Raw genomic sequence first — 17,096 nt, forward strand, 5'->3', positions numbered from 1 at the left:
TGGGCGTGAGATTTAGCCCACAGATTTTGGCTGATCTTCCATTGAAAAAGCAAGGTGGGATGATGTGGGGTTTGGTGGGAGCAAGAGCTTGGGCCGTATTTGTTCTGGGCAAAGCTGATCTACATGGTTCACAGAAACCTCTACCCATGACAGATCTGGAGACACACGGTGTAATCTTCAGACAATATATTTAAATATCAGTCCAGTCCAGAATGGGCTAGAAGTGTAGATTTGCATTTCTGTGTATGTATGTCCCCTTGTTTTTTCACAGCCTTGTGTCCTTAGAGGGATAGTGTTATGCTTGTATTTTATGTACAATTATTACTTTGTTATTCCTCCTCCATCCCCAAGTCCCAGAATCCAGTCATCTATGAAAAGGAAAAAAAAAAAAAAAAAGCACGAGGAGGTTGCAGGGAGGATTTCCAGGCTGCAGCTGGCACCAGGTGCCAAATACATGGGCATTGGCTCCAGAAGAGAGCAAGCAGATGTACTAAGTGTATCAAAGCACCGCTGGGGAAGAACCAGCAACATAAGCAAAGCATGATGCTCTTGTAACTCTTGAAGGGCTCACTCATATCTCTGTCAACGCATGCATCTGCTACAATAACCCTTCCTTATTTATGAGCCATTAGTGGAGACCAAAGCAGCTGTTACACAGAGCTTGTGCTGCCAGAAAGCAGAGGGGCTGATCCTGCCGGCAGGATGCGATTGGGAAATAGCTCTACAGGCAGTGTCAGTGGTTTGCAGAGTCATGAGGTGGCCAGACCTGAGAGCATCCCCTTCTCGCCGGCAGCCCCAGGGCAGGGCAGGTCCCCCAGCACCCCTCCGATGGCATCGCTGTCACTGCTGCTCCCTGGAGACCCTTCCCATCCATCTTGGCTCTTCCTTGCTGCCGTATCAGTGCGTTAAGTCTTTCTTGCCCTGTCCACCATGGGCTTGCTGTTCCTGTCTTCTTCCAGTAGCTCTTCTCAGTTGCCCCTTAGCCTACTCTCCTCCAGTTTAACAAAGAAATTACATGGGGTATGACATGCTAATGCTGGTGTAAATGAAAGAACATTTGAGAAAAAATACAATTAAAATTCAAGTGAAGGTAAAACCAGAACTAGGGAAGATTTTGTTCTCTGGGCTGGCATATAGGGAGAAATCGATGTATTAAGTAACTGGGACGGACTGTCATTGAAGTCCTTGTCTTGGAAGTTCAGGCTATGTCTGCTCATTTTGGCAGAAAATTCGTTTGTAACTTACAGATTGCTTCATTTTGAATATTTTTTTTGGCACTGTAATTAGCAGTTGGATTTTGGGTTGCCATAGTTCTCAAATGCCTGCACCAGTTCCCTCTAGTAAATTTTAAGAAAGATAATCTAACTTCAAGTCTGACCTATCAGCTTTGAGAGGAGACTTCGGGGTATTTTTTACTACTGTTATTTATACTTTTATGAGCCACAATGCTGCAACGAATCATGCTGCATCAAAATGCACCAACTTTTTACTTCAGAGCTGTCTTCTCTGAGTTATCAAGTTAAATCTACTGAAACATTTTCTCATCGCACAGAAAAAAAGAGCTTTTTTCTCCTTTTTACTGGAGTCAGCAGAAGAGACGCAGCACACAAGGAGACAGCCAGCCAGAATCTCTTGTGTTCCTGGCTTGTTGGTAATAGAGTCCAAACAGCAAATCTTCATTATCGCTGACGCATGAACTAGGACCCTAAAAAAATCGCTTTGACTTAGCGTTGCAGGCGAGCGTGCAGGGCTGGCAGAGGTTTTGACTCAGAAGACAACAGGCACCCATGATGTCCCAAGATGCCATTTACAGACCAGGACCGTGCTTCCAAAATATTACCTTCCTGCCAGAGATTTGACAATATTTGAAGTGTAAGTGCTGGTTTTTTGCAGGAGCAGAGTCACAGCAGAAAGCAGCTTCCAAACACATCATTACCGCACCACAGGCAAAGGCTGCAGCCCTCCCCTGGTATCTCTAGTTTCCCATAAGCAGGACATAAGTGTCTAGAAGGAGGAAATGTGGTTTGGAAAATGGAAACGGTTGCTGCAGCCCTCGCTGTGGTGTGATGGTACAGCTTTGCTGGTGGAAGTTCGTGGTGTAGCATGGATGAGAAGCCAGTGCTCCCGAGACACGGTTCCCACTTTAACACAATACTGTGCACCGTGGAGTGTAACAAATCTCTTGCATTTTTTATTGAAAAAAACATTTACTTCTGCTGAGTTCTCCCAGAGCTTCGTGCCTCTCCCCTCGGTGTGCGCTCATCCCATCCAGCCTCTGCTGAGCCGAGGACTGGATCTCCATCCTCCTCCGCTCTCCACCAGCAGTGAGAGGAGCTCAGGGCAGCTACCCATGCTGCTTAGGTGCTTTAATTAAGTGCCTGTAACTGGGTGGGATAAATCCTGCCTGGGTAAGTGTTTTCCTCGCAGCGTAGATGCAAAGGGTTATGCACCTATTGCTGCTTGTCAGCATCCCATGGGAGCCACCCCACACTGCCTGGGGATCTTCTGCCCCTCTGTCAGAAAGTTACCTGCTGTACCACAGAAAGCATCTCCTGAGGGCACGTGAGAACTAATGTGCCAGAAGAGACAGGCGTAAATCCATGTCCGGGGTATTTTACCAGCTGCTGTTTTAAATAGGTTACATGTAGCTAGGTTACATGTCGCTTTTTTTCTGCTTTTATATATAAACCCTCTGGTAATAACTGCCTGCCCATACCGAGCACTGCCCAGACATGTGTTGAAGTCCCAGCAAGAAGAATATCTTTTAAAGCTTCATTGCTTCTTTTTCCTACCAGCTTTTTTTCCTACCTTTTCCCTTGGCTTGGGATATCACATGAAATCCCTGCACATCCAGGGAGCAGCTGGATCCCTACTTCTGTCAGCATGGTCTGGAGAAGCGTGTGCTGAGGTTGCACGTGGTCAACCTGCCTGTCTTCCTGCAACCTAAGGGGTTTAGCCTGGGGTTTCCATCTGCCCCTGTCAAAAGACATGGGGATGTCTTTGCATGCTCCAGGAAAGTGGGGGAAAAGCGTCAGCAGCTCCCATACTTGACAGAGGGTGAATATCTGTCGCTGTTTCCACCGGCAGAGGCAGGGCAGCTACCAGGCGAGCAGCCTCCCGGAGCACAATGCCCCAGCCCTGATGGAACTGGTGCGGGAGAAGGAGGAGAGGATCCTGGCCTTGGAAGCTGACATGACCAAGTGGGAGCAGAAATACCTGGAGGAGAGTACGATCAGGCATTTTGCCATGAATGCCGTGGCCACAGCTGCAACGGAGAGGTAAGATGACCTTGCTGCAAGCAGGCGACTCTCTTCACCATGGACAGCATGGGGGAATAATAAGGAATGGATATTTTCTTAAGGCTGGATTTTGCTTGCCTTTCCCTGCTGAGTTGCACCACCAGGGTTAATACACCTCGTCATGCCAGTGAGATGCAATGGTCGGTTAAGACAGGATTTACCCTTCTGACCAGGTCCAAAAGTTTATCAAATCCAGGCACCAGACTCAAGCAATGGCCTCGACAGCAAAGTCTCGGGCTGCCAAATTACACAGCATAGGTGAGGCAGCTCCTCCCCACTGCACCGATGGAGTGAGCAGGGACTGTTGGTATATGGCTGCATCCATCCCACGGTCTGCAACATGGTTGTTTAACCTAGTTTTAAAAACCTGTAACGAGGGAAATTTTGTGGCCTAAGTCCCCTCTTTCACTGCTTCATTAAGCTTCAAATTAAAAAGGTTCTCCCGATAGCTAAGCTAAACCTCTTTACTGCAAATTACCTCAACTGATTCTTGTCCTTCCCAGGTGTACACAATGAACAACAGATCACTGTCGATGCTGTAACAGCCTTGTAAATATTGGAAGACAGATATCCCCTGTTGTATCTTCCCTGGCCTGATCTAACTTACTTCCTTCAGCCATTCCTCACATGTCCTAGTGTAAACCCCTTCCCATTCCCATTGCATTTGTCTGGACTGTCTTCAGTTTGTCCGTGTGAAAGTGTGGTGCCCAAAAGCAGACAAGGCACTGCAGCAAGGCTTTCCAGCGATGAGGAGGACGGGATAATTAACTTCTCGCCCCAGTTTCTTAGAAGCCAAATCTCCTGAAAACATCCTAGAACGAGATTTCCCTTTGAAATGCGGTTAAGTGTGTGACTCAGGATGATCCTTTTCTTTTGCACTCCAGTCTAGGCAGCAATTCCTGTGCTATTTTTCACCTTCCAAAGTGTGCAATTTTGTTTCTTGTTTGCGATGTAGTCTTGTTGACTTGGGACCGTTTCCCCGGTGAGTGAGTCCCTCTGATGTCTGACCCTGTCCTTGAGGATGGTTGTTAGCCCCATGGGGGTTGCCCATGATTTCAGCGTGCTCTCTGTTCCATCAGCCCAGTTAATTAATGGCATTAATGACTAAACCCAAGCCAAGAGTAGCCTGCAGCAAGATGACTCAATGCCAGATAGCCATTCACTTGACAGGCAACCATTGCGAGCTTGCTCTTCGAACGTGGGTTTGGGGTTTTCTTTGCAAGTACCAATCTCACTTGCAAAAGCCAGCCTTGCGGTCTCACGAGCCCAACTCAGTGTGTTGAACCGCTTTGCCAGGGACGCCTCGGCCCCGAGCCACTCACGCAACGGCAGCTACGGCGAGAGCGCGCTGGAGGTGCGGGGCTGGCAGGAGGAGGAGGAGATCGTGCAAGCCAACCGGCGCTGCCAGGACATGGAGTACACGTAAGGGGCCGTCGTGCCGTACTGGCTTGTCATGGTGTTTGGGCTGGGTTCAGATAAACCAGGATGCCCTTCTGTTCCTTCATGCATGCCTGGAAAGGATGGGCTTAGCTTCACTTTGACTTAGTTTTGGTCTTCTGGATTAAAAAAGGGATTAAAGAGTTGCTGTCGTTAGATAACTTCCTCCCTACCTTCCTGTTAAACCTTCTCTGTGCCAAAAACGACCTTCTTACAAAACAGAGGCTGTTCCACTATTAATAGTAGGTTGGCATGCGAGGAAGCTGAATGCTTGTTTAATCTTGGTGAAAATCCCCCTCTGGAAACAAGAGCATCTGGTCATAAAAGCTGAAGTTGTAATCTCACTCCTACTTAATCAGCAACACGAGGGCTTGCCTTTGCCTCACTCTTCTCTCCTTGCCTGCTTATTGCTCTTTCTAGATACACTGAGTTTCCCACATCCAAGTTGTGTGACGGTCACATTGGCATTTAGGAACAAACCTGCAAAATTCAGCACCACAAGCACCACTAAAAAAGATGCATTTACAAGTAGTAGAAGATATAAAATAAACTTTTTGGGGCACAGGCAATCAGCAAGAGTAATGTTCGTTGTTGCAGATACTTCTCCATTTTCAGCACACAAGTGGACATGTGGCCGTGTAGTTCAATGAGCATTAGGCCTGGGCAGTATTTTTAATCCAGACTTTTTTCCTGGTGAAAAGTGGCCTTTTTGATGAGTAAAAAATCCCTTGAGAAAGTTTGTGTATTCCTCTAGGTTTTTACTGAAAGCCTATTTAAAATCTGTTCTTCAGTGTTGGCTTCCCCACAAACACACCAGTCTGCAGACACTTTTACAAAAAGGTGTATTTGTTGCTTGTGGAAAATATCAACGATTGTTTTTACTGGGTTTGGTTTTTGTTTTCCACTCACAGATGCAAGCTAATCCTGCCTCCAGTGAGTTTTGCCATTGGCTTCATTAAAGATAGATTAGGATCTTGTGTTTTCATTGCAAATCAGACATCTGATTATGAAAACTAACGCCAACATGAAGTTATTAGCTGCCTCCCTTGTACGTATAGGTTTTCCAGATGCAGCATTTTAGCTTTCACTGCTTCACAAAATGCAGCTGCATTGGACTATATATTATACATCACAGTCAAGCTATAGTCATCTGGCTGTCATATTGTACATGTACAATTATTTTCTTTAAATTGTGGTTTTGTAGTCTTTCCGTATGATTTGGTGTTAATCATTCCTGGAGAAAAGTCTCAGATAATCCTATTTTTTTGAGATTTGAGAGTCTTTGGGGTCTGTATGAGAGAAGTAGCGAGCTTTGCTCGGCTCTGCACACCATGTGCTGATCATTTCTGCAGCAGTGAGGGAGAAACAAGAGCCCAGCCCAGCTGTTCAAGAAACTGAAGGGGACCTTTCCGCTCGCTTCAGCAGGTCCTTACTCCAGCTGACGACAGACCCAAATTGTGGTGTTAACTCAGCCTGCCAAAGGAGGGTTTCCAGATTTGGCCCCGATGTATTACGGGGGTGGAACTTGCCTGTGTGTTTGTATTCTGGTGAAAGTAGCAATCTGCAGCCCGGTCAGGATACTGCCCTCATTGCCTCTGCTGGGTTGGTAAAGCCACAGCAATAGATGGGTTCAGTTAACCTTGCAGAAAAGAGTTCCCGGTTTTGGCTTAATAGCTGGAAATGCTGCTTGTTTCAAAGTGCGTGGTTATCCTCAGAGGAACTGGTGGGAGCTGCCTTGTCCGAGTCGCTCAGAACCAGAGGGGACAGAGCAGCAGGGCACGTACCCGGGGACTCATCCTGCTGCCCCAGGGTGGGGACACCTGCCCATATAAATGCTTTTTCCATTCTGGTAAGCAGAGCATTCATATTTTGGCAGAATAAAGAATCTCCATGCCAAAATAATTGAGAAGGATGCCATGATCAAGGTCCTTCAGCAACGGTCACGGAAGGACCCTGGGAAAGCCGACAGCGCCAGCCTGCGACCGGCTCGGTCCGTCCCCTCCATCGCCGCTGCTACGGGTGTGCATTCGCGCCAGACCTCACTCACCAGCAACCAGATAGCTGAGGAGAAGAAGGAGGAGAAGATCTGGAAGGGAAGCATAGGTGAGCTCAGGTTTTGGTTAAGCTTTGGCTCATCCATCACTTCGTCCTAATCCTTCTGCTTGAGCTTAGCAAAAGTGCCTCAGCCATGGCACACATTGTCCCGATGGCTCATTTCCAGAGCACTTTCCATGGGCAGAACGTGTGTCCTTGTGCTGAAGTCAGAAATTAGTCATTTTTTAACCTTGTATTGTATCTTAATTACATTTTTAATCATATTAAATTGTTCTGCACTGATTAAGCCATAGTTGGGGGAAATCCTCCCAGACACAAGCAGATGATGTTTGCAACTTTGGGAGTAAATAACAAATTTGGGCTAGAAAAAAAGCCTGGTTAAAGTTAATCAAGAGGGTGAGCATCCCTTTGGGTAGCAGTGCATGATGTGATGTGACAGCTAAACTGGAAAATGAGTGCAGGACTGCCTGTGGTTTGGGGCCACATAGAACAGGGGTGTGGAGGTATGCAAGGCTGTGCCAGGGCTAGGTACCGCTGGGATGGGTGTGCAGAAGGGGATGCAGGAAGGGGCAGCTGCTTTCAAAAGGCTGTTTTGTAGGAAAGTACCATATAGATGTCAGGAGAAGAGCAACAGGCAGCATCAAGGGGAAAGGTTAAGCTAAGCTAAAGCGCTGGAGACATATCCAAACCAGCGCCTTGTAGCTCTGGGGTGGGACGGGGGGACAGCACTTACATTCGAGCTGGGATGTGACTGACCGCCATCTGTTTTCAGGGCTGCTCTTGGGGAAGGAGCACCATGACCACCCATCGGGCCCCTCACTGCCTCCTCCGCTGCCCTCCTTGTCCTGCATGCCCGTCCCAGTGCCGGTGGCCTCCCACGCGAAGACAGGCAGCAAAGACAGCAGCACCCAGACGGACAAAAGCACTGAGCTCTTCTGGCCCGCCGCTGCCTCCTTCCCCGGCCGTGGACGGCTGGGTACCACCCCGTCACACAGCCCAGCCCCACGGCCCCCGGGGACACGAGTGGCTGGCGAGAAACTGGGTGAGCTCTGCCGGATCCCCGCGTCAGTGCGAAATACCAGGATCCCCAGGGCTGTCAGCAGATCCCCAGAGACACCCCAGTATTGATGGAGGGGGGTGATGCCTTCACAATTTGTGAGGTGGTGGGGAGGTTTCTTCAGGGAAGCTAAAATCGTAGGGAGAGAACTTTGCAAGGCTGCCCGGTCTGGCTTTGCAGAGCTTCATGCTTGGCAGCTTCTGTAAAGCTCCGCTCGCCTGTGGCGGGCAGAGTTTCCAACAAATGCAATTATTCATGCTGCCAAATATAAAATTACAGAGTTTCACACCTTGAAAACACTCCAGACCTGCTCAGGTAGTCAGACCCTTCTCTTTTTTTCAACTTAAACCATGGTTAGTGAAAGCACCATTTTCTCCCTAATTTTTAAAGGAAACCTGGAGGGAAATAGTAAGGAGAAAGTGGAGATTTTTTGGGGGAGGGGGAGGGTAAATAAGTACAATTTTAATTATTTTTGAAAGGTGGAAACTGCTGGTTTGCAGCCCTAGCAAGGAAGACATTTATTTTACACACATTATTTTGAAAAAGCCTGTTTCCTACACATTCATCTCATCTCAAAAGCAAGCCTTCCCTCCAAAAACTTGCCATGTATCATTAATAGGTCTGAATATCACCGATTCCTTGAAAATCTAGATTACTGTATTTTGGGCAATCCAGATTGGAATTTACTTCCAGGTACTCTTAAAATAGCCTTTCAAGCTTTTCCTGCTTGTAAGAAATCGGAGTCCTCCTTCTCCCTGAATTTGACTGTTGAGAACTATGGTGATGAAGATAAACACCTAACAATTATCATACATTGTGATAATTGGCCATATATATTCTCTTAGCCCATCCCACTGGCAAAGTGGGATTTTAGATTTTAGATTAAACCACCTACCTGATTATTTGTGTACTGCCTTTGTGATGTTTTAAACTCCTAAGTTTTGTACCTGATGCAGAATAGGAGTATACATGTGGAGAGCTACTGTGGATCAGATGACAAGTAGTAACTTGGTGAAGTGATGTAGACCTTTCACAAATGCCTGTTTCTCTCTAGGGCCACAGCTGAAGAAGTACTTTGGTCTGTATCTCTTAAATACCATCTTTGTGCCTGCCCTTGGGGTCTGTGCACACCGACACACCTGCTGTCATTGTGCAGGGAATTCAGCATTACATGTTCTCAGCCTCCTGAACAAATTTGGCTTTCAGTATGTAGGACATACAGTTAAGACGTGCCCTACCATCACCCCCCAAAAAAGGGTTTTATATTTGCTTCAAACAATTTGCTGTTGAATTTGAACTGAAGACCAGCTTTCCCTTCTTTCCATTGCAGAGAACTCCAGCCATGGGAAGCCACCCGACAGCAAAGGCAGAGTGAGCAGCTTGCTCCACAAGCCCGAGTTTCCAGATACAGACATGATGGAAGTCCTCATCTGAGCAGAGGATGGCACCTCTGGGGTTTCGTGTGTGTACAGCCAGGTCCAAGATGGTCCTCGGTGTGCCAACCTTAAAAACTAACCCTGAGAGTTCGAAGAAAGATACAGAAAGTTTGTGTCCGAAACGAAGCTTGAGTCTGATATATTGAGACTTTGGACCAGGCGAGAAGTCAAGAGTGCTGAAGAGGAGTGATAAATGAACGTCTGGGATTTTCTGAGCAGAAAGGGGCATTGAAAACGGAAGGTGGTGTGAGAAGGGGATCGTTGAGGGAAAAGGAAATTGCATTTTCTGGTGTAAAGAGAAGGTAGCGAAGTCACAGACTGGGTGCACACTGCCGCTCTGTTTTCCTGCCTCTCTGCAGCCGGGACAGGGAGCAAAATCCTGGCTCTTCTGAGGCCAGAGGGAGTTTCTGAATAACCCAGAGAATCTTGCATCTTCCTCAGTATCAATTCATTTCTCGAAAGTATTCACTGCTTAATTTCGGTGAATAATTGGTCCATAGGTGTACACGGCAGGTTCTTGTAAGTATTTGTTTGAAGTGGTGTGGTGTGGTTTTCCTGGGCAGGCAGGTCAGGTGCCTCTTTCCTGGCTGGACAAGTGTTGCTCTTGGAGCTGGATTTACAGTGCAAATATTTGTGTCTTGCAACCTCAGAGCTTGCTGAGACTTCTTTTTTTGGTAGGAGCAGTTGTTGGCTGGAATTCCCATGGAGGATGAACGTAGAGGGGGGAAGGAGGACCCTGTTGAAGCAATCCCTTTTGTAACGATGGGAAGGTTTCAGGAGGGAAAGTCGAGGAAGGATCCTGGCAGCTCCCCGAAGGGCTGTGCACTACAGAGCTCGTTCAGAGTGGGGTTGCGTGGGTGTGTTTTCAGTGGAGTTAAGCTGGGTTTGCATGTGAGATCAGAAGATGCCTCTTACTGTGCACTGGTTCATAGCAGTGGAAGAATCAGTGTGTTTGTGGTAAGAACAGGATTTTTCCTTATTTTCAATGCCTACAGCCAGATCCTGCCTTCCTTGAGCATACAAACCTGCTGTTCAAGCTGACGTGGGACTGGGCATTAAGCGGTGTAGGATCAGGCCAGGAAGGGTTTAACTGCAAAGCAGTACATGAGCACTATCTCTTTTCTGTGCTGAGCTGCAGTTTCTTTTGACCTTGTTTTACCCGGGATGGAACATTTCTCATTTTCAGCTTAGTCCCTGATTTCTGTAAGAGGTGGCGACTGTCTGTAAGACAGCCAACTCGCCAGCTGTGTTAATTGTGGCATACCATTTGGTTCGTGCATTGCACGTGCTGATACGGAAATTTTCCTCTGTGAGGTATTTTTGTATTGGCTTTGCGGTTCCTGAACCTCGTGGTGCACTGTAATGACATTAAGAAGAACTTGGCTTTGGGAAAAAGTGTGATAGGATTTTATGTGAACCTGCCTAGAGTGGAAAAGTGATGGGTGCTGGAAGTAATCGTGTGCTCAGGGCTGGCTCAAGGTCACGCCTTCCTGTAGGTATCGAATCGCAGCCCTTGATTGTGAAAACACCAGGCACTTTAAACTCTGCTTTCGCTGAAAACTGAAGTCCTTGCACCCTCAAAGCCTTCAGGGGCCAGAGCCTTGCACTCAATACTGCCTGGCTGATGCTTTTTTTTTTAAAAACAAGATTGCTATGTTACATCTATGCACTTATTTTAGCGTGTACATAGAATTAGACATACGTCTGTGTCGCCCTCTTTCTGATTTTTGCACTTGTTAAACGAAGTAGTGGTAGGTAGGTTGTGCGGGCAAGCGAACTGTGTGTTTTGAGTATTAGCAGCTTTGCATTGTGAAACCAAATGTGTAAAACCCTTGGAAGATGTTACGCAGCTTAATATATGCCTTGTAAATTTTTTTTTTTCTCTGAAGTTAATTTAAACGTTTTAAGTGCTTGCATAAAAGCCAGGCCCACGCGTGGCATCAGCGCCGACCCACCTCTGCGGCCCTTCCTCAAGCGTCTGTGGCAGGAGCGGGGCAGGAGGAAGACAAAGCAAGCGAATACAAGTAAAACAATGGTGAATATTTCATTTCATCATTTTTCTCCAAGAAATAAGGATACCCAGGTGCTTGGAAGTCCCTAAGCATTTTATTACCAGCTGTATTATTTCTTTTGATGAAACTGTTTAATAAGTTGTGTACAGGCAGACAGCTAGGCGTCCAGCAGAAACAGTGTTGGATCAGCGTGTGTGATGTGGCTTTCAGTTATGTTTGGTAGTGGTTCAGCTCAGCTTCTCCAAGTCAGCTAGAATACAGCACTCCGCCTCCTCCTCCTCATGGAGACCACAGTCTCTCCAGTTTCTGGTATCCAAAGGTATGTTTACAGTTGGTGCTGCCCCAGATTCATGGTCATGTACAGGAAACTGTTCGTTAGAGACTACAGTGTAGGCAACTCTTGTAGGCAACAGCTCAAATAAACCCAAAGGTTCATTCTCCTCAATTGTGTTGAACTCAAGAGATGTTCATTTTTCTGGAGGGAAGGTCTGGAGGACCAGCGGGTCTCCCCCCAGCCCGAGCACTAGCAGCACTTGCGTGGAGTACTACCGCCGTATGTCAGCCCCTCTCAGCAGAGCGGCACAACTCCATTTGTGCTGGTTTTCCCAGCTCTTTGAACTGTTCTGTGTTTTGGGAAACTGTGCTGTAGCCATTCCAGGTGATGTTGGTAACTAGTTGTAAAATACTGTCATTTTTTATTGTCGTTGGTTGTATAGAGAAGTTGGTGTACAGTGTTGTACAGCTGGAGGGTTATTTGTACATAGGGGGGAAAATGAAGAACGTTATGTGTCGCCCACAGCAAATATTGATATTGTTGGTCAGCCAAAGATTTCTTATTCTTTGCTGTTTAAACTTGTGCCTTAATATTGTATATAATAAATGGATAAACATGTTTATTTTCTCACTTTTCCAGTGTGAATATATTCAGTCCCCAAGAAGAAAGGACTTTTGAAACAATTCTCTAGGCTTTGCACGCAACATGCTAAGACTAAGTAGTGACACCTCAGGGACTTTAAGGTTGCATCTTCTCTGTTTTCCATAGCTGTTAATGAAAGGCCCTGCAGCAGGTGCCACCGGTAGGTGTATGTGGGCACGAAATCAGTGGGTCTGCAAAGCAGAGGATCAAACTGAGAGCTTTGCCAAGCAAGAAGAACAGGATTTTAGTGAGATCATCTTCACGTGAAGGAAATGAGGGTGGAAACTTAATGAGACACTTTGGTGAAGATCTGAAGATCCTTTAGCCCTACATTTCCACTAAGCATAGCACTCCCATTGATTTTTTTTTTGGTTTTTTTCTTGTTCTTGAGGGTCTGGGGCTTCTTTATTTGACAGGTGTTGGATCAGTATGAGTGAGATACCTCAATACCTTGTATATCTAGATATTCTTGAATTACTATAACGTCCTCAGTAAGGAATAAAGATCAGATCCCATTTCAAGCTGTTGTGCGGGCAAGGGGAATGTTCTGGCCCAGTGGAAATATTGCTCGTATGTTTGCTTATGCAACTGAAATAAACGGGGGGAGGGGAGCAAAAGTTACCCAAGTGTCTGGCTTTGAGTAAGGGAGGTTTGCTCAGCAGGCTCTCACATGCTCTTGAAAGTGTCTGTTAGAAAATTCCTGAATCGGGTCCCAGGGAGCTGCAGGCATGAAAGGCATGAAAGCCATTAACGGCATCTCTCTCCTATGGGTTCTCCTCTGCCTGTCCCAACCTCCTCTCCCCAAATCCTTGCACACACTAAAAAAAAAACCTGCCCTGGGCAGGAGTGTGTCAGCAAAGGTCTAGGGGTTTTGCAGAAACTCGAGCAGCGGTTTGCTTCACCCACGTCCCGGCACCTCGTGTTCCCTGTGCAAGCACAGGTCAGCCTGACCCATCTGGTTACTCCATCTTCAAGACATGGCAGCTGGAAGTATTTGTAGTGCCCTGGCTCTTTACCACCAAGAACAAAAATTTGGTGATTGCTGGGATTGTGGCTTTTCAACTTTCTTCAAGTCAAGATTTGACAGTAAAATTTGGGGCTTAGCTTGTTTTTTCAAGGCCGTGGGGGAAAAGAAACTAACAGAGGCCAAACCAGTATTAGGGAGGGAAAAACCTCATGGCCAGCTGTGTTCAGGTATAACAAGGAAGGGCTTTATCGCATTTTTGGGTTGTATCTTCACCACGGATGCTCCAGCCAAAAAACGAGAACATCACTGTAACGCTGTCTCCAGGTTAAGTACATTTTGCATGTTAACCTCAGGAAAAAACGTGTAAAGGAGCAAACTTCCAGCGTCAATTTGTTTAAGCGTTAAACCCCCTGATTACTGCATGCTCCCAAAAGTAAGTACCGGGCAGTGGTCTCCTTACTTGTCACGTACAGGGGGAGAGCTCAGAAGAGCTAAAAATACTAACAAAATTGCCATTTCGAAGCATTCAAAAATCACTAGTCAAGTCCCACCCAAAATGACGAGACCTTTTCAGGATTCACTTGGGTTCAGCGCACTATTACAGCTGCGTCTCTTCTGCTCCGGTTTGTTACCGTGTTCAGGGCTCTCTCCTCCCTACGTTGTCAGAGGAGCAAAGGTACAAACAGCAGTGAGGTGGATTCTTGGGGAAAAGCTGTGATTTCTCACATTGTTAAATGCCTCTTGGGGCTGGACTTAAGGCGTGCTGCAGTGAAACACGCGCAAAGTGCAGACATCCATCGCCGGCAGGAAGGGTGGTGCCAGATGTCTGCTTGCCATCGGGGTCCCCAGTTTGGGGTCTAGATGCAACCCAACAAACGGGGCTGCGTCTGAGCATCCCGCTGTGTTCCTGGACCACCCTTAGTCAGGTTTTTGGGTACCCTGTGGTGGATGAGCTGCTCACCCAGAAAGCAGACAGCATGGGGGTGGGAGAGCCCCGGTGGGTCGGTGGTACCCGGTGGGGTCTGTGCTGGGCTGCCCTTCCCGGGCATCAGCCGGCAGTGATGGGGGCTTGAGAGACCAACTGCAAGTGGACCTCAAACCACACCTTCTTACAGGTCTGTAGCTCTTATTACAGAGATCATGGAAATTTGGGAAACACTCCTCTTCGCCCCCATGGTGCAAGAGTGCTGTTCAAACGGAAGCCTAGGGGGGAAAACAAAGTGCAGGGATGTGCCTGAGGCCAGTGCTGAGCTGCATCCCGTGCTGGCACTGCAGCAACGTGCTGGGCACGGACCCATCCCCTGAATCCCAGTACTAAAACTAGTGGACCCAGCAGTCCCACAAGCCTGAAGGTAATAACCCCCCCTCTCTGCAGACCAAAGCAAATGGGGAGAACAAGGTGCAATGTGCAGAAGTGTGATACCCGCCTGAAAGCCGGGTAAAACACGAGCAGCTGTCATCGTCCTCACCGTGATTAATGTTCATCCAGACCTTAAGCCGCGGCTTCACAGCCTTGTAAAACCAACCAAGAGCGCCCGGCATTCCTGAGCTATAAAAGGCCCAGGAATTCATTGACTAGAGGTATGAAAGACCACAAGCTATTTTCTTTCATGCCGACCACTTCAGCTTTAGATGAATAAAATATCAGCGCGCATATTTTCCGGAGTAACCCTGCGTGGCCCTGCTGCAGCCCGGACCTTGGTCCTTTGCCAGCGCCCTCCACTTGGATGGAAAGCAGGGCAGCAATGAGAGATGAGACCCAGGTCCATATTGGCCCCCCCATCTTGTGGGGGGGCTGAGGACCCATAGCAAAGCTCAATGCTGGATGGAAGCTTGTGTTTTCCTGGGTACCACCGGCAGAGGCAGTGACAGAGCTATCAGCAAGCTAAAAGCTGGCGAATGGCAGTGCCACCACCTCTCCTAGGAGGTCATACCCACGCCTGGCTGCTCGGTGGCCTCTTTGACTCCCTGTACATGGCCCCCCTGGTGCCCGCGTGCCCTGGGAGCACCCTTGGGCCCCCGCAGAAGTGGGGTGGGCAGCCGGTAACCGTCCAGGCATGTGAAGCTTCCCATGGGACAGCTGGGCTCAGGGCGAGGACAGGGACTGTGTCAGCAACCGACATCCCCCCGCCAGTCCCTTGTTTGGGACTTGATCAACCCAGGCAGGAGAAATCCCACTGGGAGGAAGTGCCAGGAGGGAGAAGGGTGTCACAGGGCATGAGGAGACGGAAGTCCCCTCTCTTGGCCTGGTTATTCAGAGGATTTTCAAGAAGACCCTTTCTGGTAGGCTCGCTTTTATAATCACATTGTGATTTGGTGCACAAAAAAAATTGCTGCTCGGGGGAAGAATTCCACCTGAATTCATAGCACACCCAGAAATGAGCAGACCAAGCACTGAATCCAGTGGTTTGCTGCTCTTATTGGAGGACTGGTGGCACCATGCCTTTGCTCTGATGCTGTCTATGCCCCGAGCCCATCAAAGCAGCGATGGGACCTGGTGACCCCATGGGGAACATGGAGCACCTGAACTGGCTGCCCCAGGACTGTCAAAGGAGCAGGATCAGCCCATCATCCAGATGCAGACCCTGGCCACGGGAAGCCTCTCCCCTCCTTGCTGCTGGGCAAAGCAGGATGCAGGGATGGGGAACCCTCAGGGCCTGTGGGTCCGGCCACCTCTCACAGGGACTGGAGAAGGGCCCGTGGACGGGACATGCCCCACACCTGCAGGGAGCCTGTGTTGTGTGGGTTTGGCTCCAGTCAGGTTTGGGGCTGAAGCGGGTTAGAGAGCCGAAGCCACCGCCTGCACAAACCCAGGTCTGGGATGGGCATGATGCTGGGGGCAGCAGTAACCTGTCCGCTCCCTCGGTGGGGAGTGGGGTGTGCAGAGGAGGCTGCGGTGGGCTGTCCCCATCCATGCCCTGCTCCTCCACAGGGACACATCATCATCTATGCCCTGCTCCTCTGCAGGGAAACATCCCCACCCATGCCCTGTTTTCCTGCAAGGATACGTCACTATCCATGCCCTGTTTCCCTGCAGGGACACGTTCCCGTTCCCCCTCCATGCCCTGTTCCTCTGCAGGACATGTCCTCGTCCCCCACCCTGCTCACCCATGCTGCTGCTGTGGGCTGGCAGGCTCATCGTCGCAGCGCTCATCCCACCCTGCCTCTCTGCTCCATCCCTCTCACCCTGCTGCCTCCCCCATCTTTTTCTCACTCAGCCCCACCAGAAACAGGCGGGGAAAGCCCAGATGTTCAGGTCCTTGTGTGCCACCATTTCCCCACATTTCCCTGTTTAGTTTTAAGATTGAACAGCTGGGAGGAAGGGACTGCCCTCATTTAGGTGTTTGTACAGTGCCTTGCACAGTGGGGTCATGTGTGGTGGCCCAAAAGCACTGTCTCAAGCTGTAAATAATAATATTTGACTATCATCATCATCATCATCATCATCATCATCATCATCATCATCATCTGCGCACCAGCTCAGTGTACCTCTGCTTTTGAAATGAAATCGTTGCACAAGTTCCCTGAGCCTAAATCTGGCGCAGAAGTAAGAACCCTTTCACTTAGGTGTTAAATAATGCCTCACCCCCACCACAGGGCTTTTTTTAGATGGATGAGCCTTTATTTTCAGACGCCATGAGCTCCTTATCGTGTTACCCAGATGATGGCTGTGTGTGCTGGCTCTTCTCCTGCCCGCGGGGCCCTGCAGCCTCACCCGACCCTGGCTGGGGCTCCACCACCAGCCTCCCTCGTCCCTGTCCCCATCTACCATCAACAGGTCCCCAGTGCCGGTCTCCAGCGGCCACGTACCAACTCCTGGGCAAAGCCAGCCGGCAGCAAGGGATCTGCCCGAGTGCCGGAGCAGTGCAGGAGCTGCTCGCCCCTGCTGCCCTGTCCTTCACTGGCACTTAAACTGG

The 17,096-nt window shown here is 48.6% G+C and overlaps 1 protein-coding gene across 1 annotated transcript in view; it reads left to right on the forward strand.

Annotated features, from left to right (window-relative positions):
* AMOTL1 (angiomotin like 1) overlaps window positions 1-12,200 on the forward strand; it is a 74,981-nt gene extending 62,781 nt beyond the window's left edge. Inside the window, exons 10-14 of the mRNA XM_050911651.1 lie at window positions 3,088-3,278; window positions 4,596-4,721; window positions 6,613-6,839; window positions 7,564-7,833; window positions 9,179-12,200. Coding sequence (XP_050767608.1) covers window positions 3,088-3,278; window positions 4,596-4,721; window positions 6,613-6,839; window positions 7,564-7,833; window positions 9,179-9,282 — 918 coding nt within the window. The 3' untranslated portion in view covers window positions 9,283-12,200. The remainder of the gene's footprint in view (window positions 1-3,087; window positions 3,279-4,595; window positions 4,722-6,612; window positions 6,840-7,563; window positions 7,834-9,178) is intronic.
* The last annotated feature ends 4,896 nt before the right edge of the window (window positions 12,201-17,096 follow it).

Source organism: Gymnogyps californianus, chromosome 1 (assembly GCF_018139145.2).
Source record: "Gymnogyps californianus isolate 813 chromosome 1, ASM1813914v2, whole genome shotgun sequence".
In the NCBI taxonomy this organism is placed as follows: Eukaryota; Metazoa; Chordata; class Aves; order Accipitriformes; family Cathartidae; genus Gymnogyps; species Gymnogyps californianus.